Genomic DNA, 15,585 nt, shown 5'->3' on the forward strand with positions numbered 1-15,585 from the left:
ACGCGCGCACACACACACACACACACACACACACACACACACACACACACACACACACACACACATTTTTTTAAATTTTACTTTACTTTTTTTTACATTTTACAGTCGCTAAACAGCAGAAGCACTGCTTAGTGAGCATAAAATAATGGGAAGCCGTTAGTTTTTTTTTTCTGCCCAAGCTCCATGGCTGCTTGATATACTGCCGTGAAGTGGCAGACTTGTTTTTCAGCGAGTATTACTTGTACATTAATACCCTGCTAGACAACATTCATTCTCCAATCAGGGTACTGATGTACAGTAAGCCCATTCTCTAAACAGCTATAGAATCTACTGGTACAAAGTATCTAATTGCTGATAAAATCGGGGACAAGGAATTCTTCATTTGTCATAACTTTCAGTTGTAGAATGTCTGTCTGACTGATGGTTTCATAGCCTGGGTGTTATATGAGTTACTATGTGTAATCCTGTGAGGTTCCATTAAAGCAGTAAAATCAGTAGTCATTCAACAGTAACAGAAAAAAAAATGTCATCTCTGCTAATTGTTCTACTTTGGTCTGTTTGTTTTAACTAGTTAGCACTAAAGCTGCAGAGCAAGAAAAGGATCAGCCTTTTTTGGGAATGGATTAGTGTCACTGCTGAACTGTAAAAAGCTGGAAGCTTCCTAAGAATTGGCACCAACATATTATGACTGTATCTCTAGTGTGAATGCATGTAATTAGTTAGAAGGAAGATTTAATAACTGATACCGTTATGTAAAAAAAAAATATATGTACAAGGTACTTAAACTGGTCACATAACAGTGAGAGCCTGCGAGATAACAAGGTCTATATTGAATAATTAAAAAATTGATTGCATCGAATGGTATTTACATCGAAAACACCATTCAGTGAATTCTGAATATTGCGATCGCAATACAGGGAAGATCGGAAAATTTGCCCCTTCTTCACTGTATTGCAATCATGGAACTGATATATATAAAATTAGCGGGGGGTGTGGGGGCACAGCCCTCCATAAGAACAAATTCGCTGAACAGTATTTTCGATGTAAATACCATTCGGTGAATTCAACTTTCGATTATTTAATATAGACCCAGATAACATTGATCTAACACATACTTTCCTATCCCACAACACACCACACTGAGCTGCAAACCCCTAAGGAGGAAAACACAACAGAATTCTGGCATAATGTTGCCTCTTTTATCCTCATACCACCTATTACCACATTATGCATTTCATAATTTATTTGACCTCCCAATAAGGTTTGCTACACCACAATGTGTCACATGATTTTTTTTTTTATATATCTTATTATTTGTAACCAGATAGGTGGTAGAAGAACCATCTTTGGTCACAGTCTGGGCAGGTACTACCTCTGTTACACTTGTTACAACAGATGTTTGGAGCAGCAACGGGGATGAAATAAATTCAAAAATGGTAATGTATTTTGTAAAATCAGTTGATGTAGAATAAATATACATGATCAGTATAGTAGAAACTAATCAGTAAGTGATGGACCTAAGTAAAGCAATGACATATGAGCGAGCAGTGCACATTTAAGTATGTGCACAACAGACTTGAAGCAGCAAAACAAATTCAGAATATGGAATTTTATTTAAGACATTATGGACAACCACAAACTTACAGTACTCTAATAACTGGCATTTAAAAATGCTGTAGATTTTCCTTAGGTATTTGAGCTATTTATTACTTAGTTTTGGTGTTTTTCTTGAAAACATTCCTTGCATAAATAAAAAATGATACAATGCTACTGTACTGCATATCACAGCAGACGCACTATATCAAGATTACTGACACACCTAAAGACAGAACACTGCTATTTAGGGTTTTCAAATTTTATGCTTTGATATTTAAATCCTGCTTTAGTATCTCATTTCTCACTGCATTGTCACATTCTATCCTGTCAGAAGCAATATCATCATGAGCTGTTACCCAGCAGAGCAGTATCCAGGCGTTCTGTTCAGTGCGCACAACTGTAACCGCAATAATAATATTCTAAGAGCAAGACAAATGACTTGCATCTTAATCTGTTTTTGATCACAGAATATTAACAGGGCTGTTTTGGTGTCTCTGAGAGCAAGTCTTGGGAATATAGAAGCTTTATGACTAAAGAGTTTAGCATTTTCTGCCTCAAGACTGTTACCTAACACATTTGGGAGCCATACCAATAAAATTAATTAGCTTTCCATGGTGTCTTGGTGAGAGTTGAATACCCTGCAGCTGAGCTGAAAAGAGCCGTTACGTAACTCACACTGCTTGCGCTGTTCTGGTACAAAAAATCCTGTTCTTAACTCTTCACAAAGCTGCATGACAGAAACTGAAGGATTTTGTGCTTAGATGAGGAAAAAGTTGTGAAGACTGCAGCATAAACATTCTGATATTGAAGCTTCTCTTCTGGGAGAGAATGGTTGAATTATATTGCTAAAAATAAAATTTAGGTCATCATACCGAATTGTCATCACTTCTTTTTTTTAAATTCAGCCTAGATTTTGTTACAGTTGATTTTACTACCCCAAGTACATTTGGAAATGAACATTTATTACACATCAGTTTAGTATGTGCTTCATACAAAAACTTAAATAATATGTCAGTGGTAGAATAATTAACACAGTCAGCTTTTCAAAGTGCCGCTTTTATAGTGTTTTATAGTGTTTAAGTCAGCATAGCTTCACTGTGATTTATTCTGGCTTGTCTGGGGTGCTCCTGGATTTTAGGGGATTACTGACCTGCCTCTTACAGGTGGTTTCATTTCAGTCCATGCAGAATGGTCTTCTATCATAAACTTTTATCAGGCCACTTTCCTTTCCTCTGCTCCCTATTTTTCCTGCTTCTCACTGTTTTTCTGTAAGGAAAAAAATGGTTAACATCTCCTCTAAGAACCTTTATTTATCAAAGTGGCATCTCTCTCTTAAGGGACAGGGATGTCAGTGGACTGAGACATTCACTGTGGCAGTGGAACAGAAGTACTTCCAGTCAAATATTGTAATAGACTTAAAATGGAGACAAGTCAGAAATGACCCTCTCTCCATATGAAACGTCTTCCTTTCTTAACCAAACCTCGCAGGAGTCATGACCTACATCTCCAAAATAGGGAGATGTAACTGTCAAGCTGTATTACTAAGATCCCTTTAGGGCTAACAGGCACCTTCTGCTTTACAATATTATTATAAACTATTAGATGGTAAATACTGATGTTAATGTCTGAGTCTTCATATTGTATCAACTAGAATTCTTATTACCTTTGTATTTGCCATTTGAAAGAAAGCAGAAAAAACAAAGGCTATCCATTCATGCTTTACAGCTTACCGATGTCACATGGAAGTGAGGCAGGCAATAATAAGTCCTTGTGCTCTACTTTGGTCTCTTTTCACTGTAAAACACACAAATCATCAGGATAAAAGCTTTTACTGATGTATCTGGTACCTCGGCTTACGCCTTCAGAGAAGAAATTATTACATCAAGCAGCTTTTTCTTTATATACATCTTACTTAATACATTCAATTAAATCCTTCAATAACAAATCAGTAATTTAAAGTGCCCATCACACATTGCCCATATTTGCCTATTCATTGCATATTTTATATAGAAATTCAAAGATGGATCCCAACTAATCACTAACATGAAAGTGGAACAACATCATTCCATTCCCATTAATAAAATGCGAACATTTTCAGCCATACAACGAGAAATATCAGTTTACATGTTATGAACATTTGTGTCTAATTCCATGTTTAAACCTTTGGGATATAATGTTCTGAAATTAATAATGCATTTTGACTCTAATATTAATAACTTACTGCTATCCGCCTCCCTGTTACAGGATTTGGGTTTGGCCAACACACTAAAAAAGTAAGTTTCTACTGAACCACCATGTACCTGAATAAAATGTGCTGCTACTGGGTTCTCCATCCTCCTCCTTCTTATGTCACCCAGGTGTTCCATGATACTTTCCGTGACAATAAAGGTTAATACATAGCTACTAGTTTTGTAGTCACAGGAACTGCTGAGGGGGCTTAGTCCAAATTCACAGTTGCCCCTACGCATTGTCCAGTTAAATGAACTGTTCAAGGTCACCCAGTAGGTAAATGAGAGGAAAGAGAATTAAACCCTGTACAATGTGGAACTACAACTCATAGCCTTATCCCTGTGCATCAACTCCCAGAGTAGGAACTAAGTCATGTTTCCTTGCTGATCAGGAAACTAGCAACATAAGCAGATGTGCTTCCAGAAATACCCTGAGCAACAATTGTGTGGGTGTGACAGACAGCAGATTTTCATCTTAATCCATACCTGAAAGGCAGTGGAGGGGTGGGGAAAGTGCCCTGTTGTAACTACATACTGAGTTGTCATTATGATATCAGGTAGAATTGGCGATATATGGCTCCTAGACAATTTTCTGAAAGCCATATCACCTAAGGTTGTGATAAACGGTGACTAACTGTTTGAGTTATGTTTCAGTGGCTTTTAATATTAATGTTTTTTTTTCCCTTGGAGCTTTTGCTCCTACACCCTAGCAACTATTATAATCTCCTTCAGTTTTATTACACTTAGACAAAAAGTGAAGCAATAACCATACTGACCTCATTTGACTGACATCTGATTACATGAGTTTTAATTTATCTCACACTTGGCTCTCAGAATATATAACTATATAATTGTGATAGTGATGATATGAAGTCACACAAGTCCTCTGAGCATGAACCTCTGTCAGTTCTAAAAAGAGAACTCATTATCCTTGGAGCTTTATCATGGTTTGCACAATACTATACCTAAGCACGTTCATTCAAACACTGGCTGTTCATAAGCTGGCATAACTTATTTTTAAAGCCTCTTCGAATAGAATGTGTAGCAGCACCATTGAAATAGTCCAAGCTAACTGATCCAATTGAACCCAGGTGGTGCAGGCTATTATGAGCACCGTCGCTAACCACACTCGGTTATCTACTTATAGTCTACCTGAGTGCAAAGACTACCCCTGTCGTCCATACTGCACATAGGTTTTCCATAGCATGATGAAGAAATATAATGAGTGCAGAAGGACTAGGTTCACCTTCTTAACTGCTTTTTTTTTCTTATTATGCTTTTTCTGTTCTTATGCCTGTTGACTGTCTAGCCCTCCAACAGATTATGCCTATTTATGACATATTGACAGGATGAGAATCTGTCACAGCGGCCATCATTTAGGTGGCCATAAGATATTTTCCATTTTTCCTTCTGTCGTCAGCTGATGTATGTGCTCAAGAATGTTTTTTAATGCCTTCCCCTTTGAGCATGGACATACCTTAGCAAGCTTTGCAAAGTTGACCACATCTTTCTCTCATATGCTACATAGGATGCTCTTGTGCCAAAATTGCAGCTGTCCAGACTGCCCCCTACCCCCCCAAGGATGAGCAAATTGGCATCTGCCACTGATATGCTCCCTCCATCACTGGCTCCTCCAGTGTCTGGGTTTATGGTTAGTTCCAAATCACCTTTATCACAATCAGGGCTTCATCCCCTGGTCACTATTTTATCTCCTGGTCACAGTCAAGGCTTCATCCTTCTGTTGATGGTCACAGCTTCAAATCTCTGGTCACAGCAAGGGCATCATCTCTCTGATTACAACCAAGGGTTCATCCTTCTGGTCACAGTCAAGGCTTCATCCCTCTGTATCATGGGTTCATCTGCTTTCTGTCTTAATTAATGGTGACATGTAGCAGGTGATGCCATACCCAAGCATTATTTTGGGTAATGTGAATCACCTTTCAGATCATGTGGCCATTCTGATGTTGTTCTGTAAGAAACTTAACTGGCTTATAAAGATTAGATGTTGTGTCGTGTGCCACAACATATCATTTAATGGCAAGCTAGAAGAGCTTTAATGCCCATGCTTGAAATATTTGTATGTATGTATGTATATCATGAGACCAGGAACTGGTGCCTTTTTTCTGCAAATGCTGCAAAGAGGAAGTTGAGAAACTCTGTAGCTCCATAATGCAGCAGGAAACAACTGAAGTCTTGTTGCAGTTTCCATCTTTCCAGGAATTAGATATGCAGACTAAGTAAGAGGTGGGAAACCAAAACAAATCTCTCTCTGTCTCTGTTTCTCTTTCTTTCAAATGAAGATATCTGCTGACCCTACAAATGGTGTCAGAGCTATTTGGATGTAGACTTAAGATACCTTATTGTAAATCCTAGATTGTACCCTATGCTCACCACTTTCCCTTTTGACTTTGAGGAAATACATTACTCCCATATTCACACTTGCTGCTACAAAACTGTAGGAAATAGGATGGATTTTTGAAGGCAATTAAGGATGATTTCTGACTCTGAACACAAGAAACCTGAAAATGCAAATGTATCTTGTCAATTACATCATCCATCTAACTTGCAGGAAGTCATTCTTCTCAACAGCATGGAAATCCTGTCCCTAAAAGTGGCATTCCTATATTAACAGGTTGCTGATGTTTTACTAAACCCTGTACATCAATTCTGTCAGGGAATATATATGGTTACAGACATTATCTGCTCCAGAAGAAGTTTAAAACCACAGATATTTTTGTAATGTTGAGGACTCTCCCCCTTCCCATAGCCACTGTGATGCTTTCTCCTGCCATAGCTTTCTCCCTTGGTCTCTAAGAATCAGTATTGCCTTTGTTGCTTTTTCTATTCATTTTAATTACTGGACCACTATTGTGTGTCCCCGTGTTTTACAACCTGTGCTCTGCAAATGTAACACAGATACCACTAGCAGTGGGAATAATATTTCTAAGACTGCACTTGCACTAACTTGTGAATTTCCCTTCAAACAAAAATGGAGGATTCCTAAAATGACCCCCAGTGAATTACAAGTTATTGGCAGTTGGCTTTGTTACTTCATCTGTGTAGAACATCTCTGAGCCTTAGAGTTTTTAATCATCACATAGTTGAACCACCAGCAGTATTCCTGCATCAGAACCTCTGTTTTGCTCACAGAGGTGTAAAGACTGTTCCGCTATACAGTTTAAAATAAGGGCGAGCTATAAATTAAACTGAGTAACTGAGTGAGCTTATGAGAGTTAGGCCATCAAGCAAAGAGGGAAGAATCACAAATAGGTTATGAAGCAATGTTGGAGCAATTCCCACATCCATAAGTGTGTTCTATATTCAAAATCTGCTTTTAATATTATGTGAATACACACAAAAATCTTCTTTTTGATCTGCTTGCATAAATCACAAAAATAAAAATGGGAGAGTCTATATTATATATTCAAACTTTCTAAACTTCGAATCCCATATGTTCGACAACATATGATCGAAGTTTAAAAGTTTGAATATATAATAAAACAAACAAAACAAAAACTTACCTTAACGGTGCAGGCAGGAGGGTAAACCTCCCTGCACCCCTCACGCCCCCCCCACTTAAATATGCCAACTCCGAGATCGTACTTCAGTGCAGGAGAAGGGAAATTCTCCCATTCTGCACCGAACGGCACCGTTATGTTTAACCTTCGAACTCTTGAAATGTCGCTCATATGGTGTTGACCATATGACATTCAACATTTCAAGCATTCGGAGTTCTAATAGGAACCCAAATGGGACCACAATGCTGAGTTGAAATGAAAGTAACAATCACCAGTATAACCCAGTCAAGGAAACTGTACAAAGGTACTATGTGTTACTCAAGCATATGCAGAAACTCCCCCCACTAACTTGCCCACTTAGTGTGTCTACCTCCTTTTCTTTCTGCCATACAATTCTGCATTATAAAAGTGTGTGTGTGTGTGTGTGTGTGTGTGTGTGTGTGTGTGTGTGTGTGTGTGTGTGTGTGTGTGTGTCAGGCATAACTAACACAGGGCTTTCCCAGTGCAAGGCAAAGCAAAACTGTTTTGTCAAAAGATGTTCCTGACATGAAAGCTCAGTCATGAAAGGGTATTTGAAGAGGTCATTGACAAAGACTGATGGGTAATTTTCAGAAACATTCAGGCAAATTATCTATCTGTCAGGTTGAACTGTGGGATCTCACCCTGTGCTAAGCAAAGAGGGCTGCAGGCATTGCTCATTATTAACCAAGAAGCGTAACAAAACAGAGACTCACAGCAACAGTATCTAAAAGTGTAAAGCCAAGTGAATGACTCAAATGTAGCAAATGCCATTTTAACACATTTAGCACTTTCATTTCATAACAGAAGCTTCATCAGAATAAAATAAAAAATGCCAAGTCCAATAAATGCATGACATCCTCATCCACATGGTACACTAATCATGAAACAATTAATTAGCATAAAATACATAGACTTCATCAAAAAATAAAATTACAACTGAAAGTAAAAAATTCATCATAAACCCTCAGATTTTAACTTAAGCAAACATTTAATGGAAATATTTTCATTAAGACCAGGAATGACTTTAGCATTTGATTTTAATCACCAGTACAGTTCACACGCTTCCACGAAGAGATCATTAGCTCCTCACCTAGGTTTGCTGCATAAAGTCTTAACTTCAAAAAATAAAAAATGATGTTGGGAAAACTCAGTTATGTGCTTTGCCAAGGCATTATTTGTATGATTCTTACCAATACTATACAAATGCTCTTATATCCTGTCTTTAAAAGTGTGTTTGATTTTCCCAATATAAAAACACTTACATTGCTGACAAATAGTGGTATAAACAATGCCCTTTGTAAGACACTTACAATAAAAATTAGGGCTATTAACATTACCCAGTGTAGTCATTTCTGCATTTAAAATATATTTGCAGAAACTACAACTGCACCGGTAAATCCCCCATTTCTTCCTATTAAATTGTTGAACATTTGTATTATGTTCCATCAACTTCTTAAGACAAACAATTCTCCTAACCATGAATTTGGTATAAGTGTATATAAAGCTGAAGTTGTGGTGCTAACAGTTTTATCTGATGAAGTTTCTTGTTGTATGAAATGAAAATGCTTAGTATTTTTTTATGAATAACTAGTAATTTGTACTTGCCAAGGTTGCTGTGGTTTTGTTCAGATATAACATCTCTGTGGGAATACTAAGTTTTGTTAGTCTATTTCTAACGGGAGTGACTGAATCAAACTACTTTCTTTTCTTGTAGGCAGCTGGACTCTTCCATTTTGTGAACGGGTGTTTTTAGTTTTTGTATTTCGTTTGTTCTACTTTTTTCATTCAGCTTGGTAGAAGTCCCAGTTTTTTTCATTTCCATCATCTAGAATATTAAAAATACCCCAGGTTATTTTAATAATATTTTTAACCCAATCATATTCCAAGCTTTATGCTGTGACAGATGAAGTGGGTCAGTTCGTATCAGGAATATAACTTGGCCCAAAATTATTATTGGTAGAGTTCCCCAATAATGGGACATACACACCTGTTTCCCTTTTCATCACAGTTTCATTAATGATGTCGCAAAGAAATTTCTCTGGACATCCACGTCATAAAAACATGCCTTTCAAATTCTCACATTCAACTAAAAAGTCTGAAAATACAGATACCAACCTGGCAGCCCTCAGCAACTGTCCTTTGACAACTGTTTTCTTTTGGTGCCATGGGTGACAACTAATAAAATGTAACATGCAGTTTGCATAAGTTGGTTTTCTATATATTTTGAAAATGAATCTACTATGTATGTTATCCTTACTTAGTTCAATGCCCAAATAATGTAACACTTCATCAGAAACTGTATGTGTAAAGCTAAGAAAGATGTAGCATTATTAATATTATGCAAAAGTCACTAATTTTATTATGCTGATCTGTCCAACATATACAAATATTGTCAAGGAATCTGGTGTAAAAAGACCAACAATCGGTAAACCCTGAGTTTAGTATAGATTTCTTCTTCTACATAGCCATCACAAAACACAGAAAGCAAGATGCACCCTTTGCTACCCCTTCTTTTTGCCTGTATATAATAGATTATTATGTTTCAAAACAATTTCCATTAATTTCAGAGCAACTTTAATTTCCACCCCACTTAGCTCACTGTTTTCAATTAAAAATTTCAGCATCCATTCAAGACCCACATAGTGCGATATAACTGAGAATAAGTCTTTAACATCTTTTGTAACAAATAAAACATTCTCATTATAGATGTCATCAGAGATGCATGTTAAAAAGTCCCAAGAGTCTTTGACTAAATACTGTAAACCTTGTACAACCCCTTTCAGCTTCAAATCAGTGTACTTAACTAAAGGTAGTAGTTTTGAAGACTTGGCATCCACTATAGGTCTTAAAGGTGGGTCTCATATATATATCCTCATGGACTTTGGGAATTCTGAAAGTTGTGGGCACCAAAAAGTAGTCCATTTTCAAATAACTATATTCAGTATAATCAATTTTACCTTGCATCAACATGTCAAACAACGTGCAATCAATCTTTTTATATGCAGTATGCATCTCATTATGGGACAGTTCCTCGTTGGTTTTGTTCTCTAAAATCACCATCATTTTGTTGATATAATCAATAGAATTCTTTAAGAATAACCCCCCTCCTTTATCAGGTTTCATGACCCTGAGGTTCCTATTTGCACACAATATAATTAATAAATTGCATTGATCAACATTCAAACTAAAACACCATAATCTAACATTACTACTTAAAAGTTCTCAACTATCTTGTTCACAGAGATGCTCAGAAATGTAAACTAAAGGCAAAAATTAAATTTTCTCACAAACATTTTCAAAACTAACAAAACTTTGACAATTTTAGCTGTAGCCATAGGAAAAAAGTAAAATCTTTCAAAAATACTTCAAAAAAGAATTATGTAACAGTCACATTAGTATAATTGTACACTTTGAAATCACCATCTTTGTTAACGAAAACTACATTCAGATGCCTCAATGAGTCTGTCTGGTGTTGTGATTGCTATGAAAAGGGAAAGGGAAACAGGTATATATGTCCCATTACTGGGGAACTTTACCAATAATAATTTTGGGACAAGTAATACTCCTCATATGAATTGGTCCACTTCATTTGTCACAGCTCAGAGCTTGGACTATGATGGGATTAAGAATATTGTTAAAAGAAATTGGGGTATTTTTAATATTCTGGATGATGGAAATGAAAAAATTTCCCCCAAGTTCACAGTTAGGAGAAGTTTGTCTTAAGAAGCTGATGGAATGTTATACTAATGTTCGACAATTTAATATAAAGAAATGGGAGATTTACAGGTGTGGTTGTTGTAGTTTCTGCAAATATATTTTAAATGCAGAAGTGACTACACTGTGTAATGCTGTTGTTAACCCGAATTTTTATTGTACCCCCCCTACTTAAATATGCCAACTCTGAGATCGTACTTCAGTGCAGGAGAAGGGAAATTCTCCCATTCTACACCGAACGGCGCCGTTATGTTTAACCTTCGAACTCTTGAAATGTCGCTCATATGGTGTCGACCATATGACATTCGACATTTCAAGCATTCGGAGTTCTAATAGGAACCCAAATGGGACCATAATGCTGAGTTGAAATGAAAGTAACAATCACCAGTATAACCCAGTCAAGGAAATTGTACAAAGGTACTATGTGTTACTCAAGCATATGCAGAAACACCCCCCACTAACTTGCCCACTTAGTGTGTCTACCTCCTTTTCTTTCTGCCATACAATTCTGCATTATAAAAGTGTGTGTGTGTGTGTGTGTGTGTGTGTGTGTGTGTGTGTGTGTGTGTGTGTGTGTGTGTGTGTATTGTTTATACTGCTGTGTGTCAGCAATGCAAGTGTTTTTATATTGGCAAAGCCAAACAGGCTTTTAAAGACATGATACGAGAGCATTTGTATAGTATTGGTGAGAAGGGTCCAAATAATGCCTTGGCAAAACACATGACTGAATTTTCCCAACATCATTTTCTATTGTTTGTGGTTGTGATTTTAAACACCAACCCTAGGGAGGAGCTGATTATCTGTCCCTGGAAGCTTGTGAACTGTATTGGCAATTACAAACAAATTGCTGGAGTCATTCCGGTCTTAATGAAAATATTCCCATTAATTGTTTGCTTAAGTTAAAATTGATGTGTTTAGGATGAATTTTTTTACTTTCATATGTAGTTTTATTTTTTTTTTGATGAAATCTATGTCTTTTATGCTAATTAATTATGTCATGATTAATGTACCATGTGGGTGATGATGTCATGTATTTATTGGTCTTGGCATTTTTATTTTTTTATTCTGATGAAGTTTAATTTGTGAAACAAAAAACCTAAATGTGTTACAGTGTCTTTTGCTACATTTGAGTCGTTCACTTGGATTTACAATTTTGGATACTGTCGCTGTGAGTCCCTTTCACCGATGACACAAAACTGAAAATAGATGTGTACAGTCTTTGGCACGTGTACTTTTTATTTCAATATTTGATATATTACACTATCTGTTACTTGTTTGAAAATATTATATATACATTTTATAAGATTAAATGTATTTTAATATAAAATGCAGGAATATTAAAAGACATTAAATAATGAACTGTTATGAAAGAAATGTCTCAAAAAATCCTTTCATTGGTTAGATGAATGCATTCTCAATTGGTAAGGTTATCCTCTTTGAGGAAGTCCAAAATATCTGAAATTGAGCATTTAACCCTCAAATATAACTCCCTCTGCTATCACTAGGGAACAGGTTCTTAATGATCTATCTAAGGCCAAGAACACTGCATCAATGGGCCCAGACAATATCGCAGGTTGCCTACTAAATAGCATGAGACATGACCTATCAGGCCCACTGGAATTGCTATTTAACTGTAACCTCTGAACAGGCTTCATAGCGCATGAATGGAGAACTGCAACAGTCATCCCTATGCACAGAGGTGGGCTAACTACAGACCCTGGAAATTACAGATTCATAAGTCTCACTAGCCTTATATGTAAAGCCATGGAAAGAATTATCATGGAAATGATCAATAATGATATAGTAAACCTCCAGACACTGGACCCAACCCAGTTTAGTTTCATCAAGGGCAGGCCATGCCTACTCAACCTGATGGACTTCTTTGAGAAGATCACCAAAGCAATGGATGAGGGCAGAATGCTTCACACTGCCTACTTTGACCTGGCTAAGACATTTGATACAGGACCCCACTCGGGCATTGTTGACAAACCCAGGAGGTCATGTACAAACCTGTATGTCACCTGGCAGATAGCCAACTGGCTCACTGGCAGGACCCAGGAAGTTAGAATTGGGGAGTTCACTCTACAAAGAGGCCAGTCACAAGTGGAGTCCCTCAGGGATTGGTGTTTGGACAGCTTCTTTTTGCCATTTACTTCTGTAAAGTCAAGGCCAATGTCAGTGGTCTCTGGCTGACTAAATTTGCAGATTATTGCAAATTAGGAGCTGTCATTGAATCCCACTTTGACAGAGATGTTCTCCAGGAAGGTCTGACATAGACAAACGACTGATGTCAGAGCCATGGACTAAAACTAAATGCCAAAAAATGCATAATAGTATTCTTTGGGAAGTCAGTATTGACAACACATCCCTTACAGTTGACCCAGTAGTCAAGGACTTAGGGACACACATAGACACTAATCTAGCCTTTGACCATCATATGTCTACAGTAGTGAGGAAGTCATTCTATGTTTTGCAATTTATAAACAAAGGTATGGCATCTAAGTCCAAAGAAGTCATTGTTCCACTGTATTTGGCATTCATCAGAATTATCATTGAGTACAATGCCCCCTTTGATATGTACCTAACCAAGCATAGCCAACAAATGGAACATCCAAAGAGGTTCTTCACTAAAACAATATGGGGCTTAAGTAAAAATGTCCTATGCAGACTGTCTCAAGGCCCTATTCCTGTATTCTGTCTCCTACAGGCTTTTGAGGGGAGATCTATACTGACATACAGGGCATTGACCTCACTCTGACAGAACTCCTGCATATCCACAGAAGAAACAGCACCAGAATTACCCATTCTAAAGACTTAAACCTTGCCTGTGATATTAACAGGACCTGTTGGAGAGAGGCATGTATCCCAGACACTACCCCGTCTCTGGAGCAGGCTCCCCAATCCATGTGAAGCAGAGTTCCTCCCTAACCAAATTCAAGTGCAACTTGGATAATTGGATGGGGAACAGGAAATTCATCCCTGGTTTGGTACCTATGTCTCTAATGGACACAGGCAGCCTGTAAATGGTTCATCTCCCAGCCACCTGCTTGAAAATGTTTCATCTTTCAAGCCCCTGCTTACACTTAACAAGGGTATCAGAACTTGTCAGAGATTTGCGATGCATGGCTAGGCTTAAAAAGGTCCTTGTGGTCGTTAGCCTAGTAAACACCTAGGAACCTATAACTATTGTAATTTTATGCAAAAAACAAGCTGCTTGCCATAAGATAATCCATAAATATGTGTATCTGATTGCAGTTCAGAATTTAAAGTAATAATAATGTAAATCATTAATTCTTTAATTACCTATTTATCCATTTCAGGGCTGAGGGAAGCGAGACCCTGTTTCTGTCCCAGCACTCAGAGGGTGCAGGACAGATATTGTAATCCTGGATAAGAGACCAGTCCTTCACTGTAAAGTATTAATAGAGCAAGTCAAGTATTGGTCATGATTACTTATCATTAGTAAAGTAATAATGCAGCTAGCCAAATGTTCAGAATTAATTTATTCTGAGTTTTTCTGGTTCTTTTCACTGCAGTGTTTACTTTTTTGTATGCAGATGCTGAATACACTTTTTTGCTACTGAGGAGAACCTCAAGGCCTTTTCTCTGATGTGAGGGATTATTACTGTATGAGACTCCAAGAATGTATGGGTTAGAGGGTGAAATGGTTCTTGTACATCAGAATATGTGCCAAGTGATCAAAGCATGGATTGTTCTGGAGTATTCTTTATTCTGTTATTTGTCATTCTGTGTGCTGGTACCTTTGTGTTATTTTATAACACCTGTTTGTGTAACTTTTTAGATGAATGGTAACCGACTTGGAACATCTCCTACTAAGTTAAACACCTGGGACAAAAGCAGCCATTCGGCAAACCGGATTGATCTGTCTGCAGTATGACATCATCGGGTCATGTGAAATCATATTTTATCACTGGCGTACTTCAGTGTACTTTTGGCACATTTGTATATTAACTACTGTGGCTTGTGCTTTGAACACCAAGTGACCTTAAAGGTTCAGCAGCTGCTTGTGGAAGAAAGAAAAGTCACCAAATAAGCTTAACACTTCTGAAACTAATAGCCAAAACCTAAGTACTGTTTAACAATGAGCTGGTTGAGGACATTACTGGAATTCAGTGACTCTGTCTCCTTTGTTGACATGATACTATTTCACGGAGGTAAAAATAATCGCTGCATCTATCCTGCTGAGCTCCGAAAATTGCTTTTATTAAGGACTGTGAATAACAATTGCTTTTTGTGTTTGTAAGGCCTGCTTTACTTCTGTCTGGAGTTTACTATGTAATTTGTAGCAGTGTGTTTCCAACAAGAGTTCCTTTATGACTGACAAAATAAATAAGTAGATTGTGCAGCTGGCCTGATGTTTCTTAAAGTTAAAGTGCTATTGCTGTCCCTGAAAGTCGGCTCTACTCCAACTGCAAATTTAAAACAATGAAGATTTAATTTAGCAGGAGAATCAAGGTATCGACTTTAGCCTAGTACAACCCTACATA

At 37.3% G+C, this 15,585-nt stretch overlaps 1 protein-coding gene across 2 annotated transcripts in view; it reads left to right on the top strand.

Annotated features, from left to right (window-relative positions):
- Positions 1-15,585, top strand: part of ADGRD1 (adhesion G protein-coupled receptor D1) — a 2,063,662-nt gene that overhangs the window by 2,047,118 nt on the left and 959 nt on the right. For both annotated transcript variants that reach the window (XM_044068759.1, XM_044068760.1), the window contains one exon: positions 14,880-15,585. This exon is cut by the window's right edge and continues 959 nt beyond it. In XM_044068759.1, the coding sequence (XP_043924694.1) occupies positions 14,880-14,975 (96 nt within the window). In that variant the 3' untranslated portion in view covers positions 14,976-15,585. The remainder of the gene's footprint in view (positions 1-14,879) is intronic.

This window comes from Protopterus annectens, chromosome 4.part0 (assembly GCF_019279795.1).
Source record: "Protopterus annectens isolate FY-2018-M chromosome 4.part0, PAN1.0, whole genome shotgun sequence".
Lineage (NCBI taxonomy): Eukaryota > Metazoa > Chordata > Ceratodontiformes > Protopteridae > Protopterus > Protopterus annectens.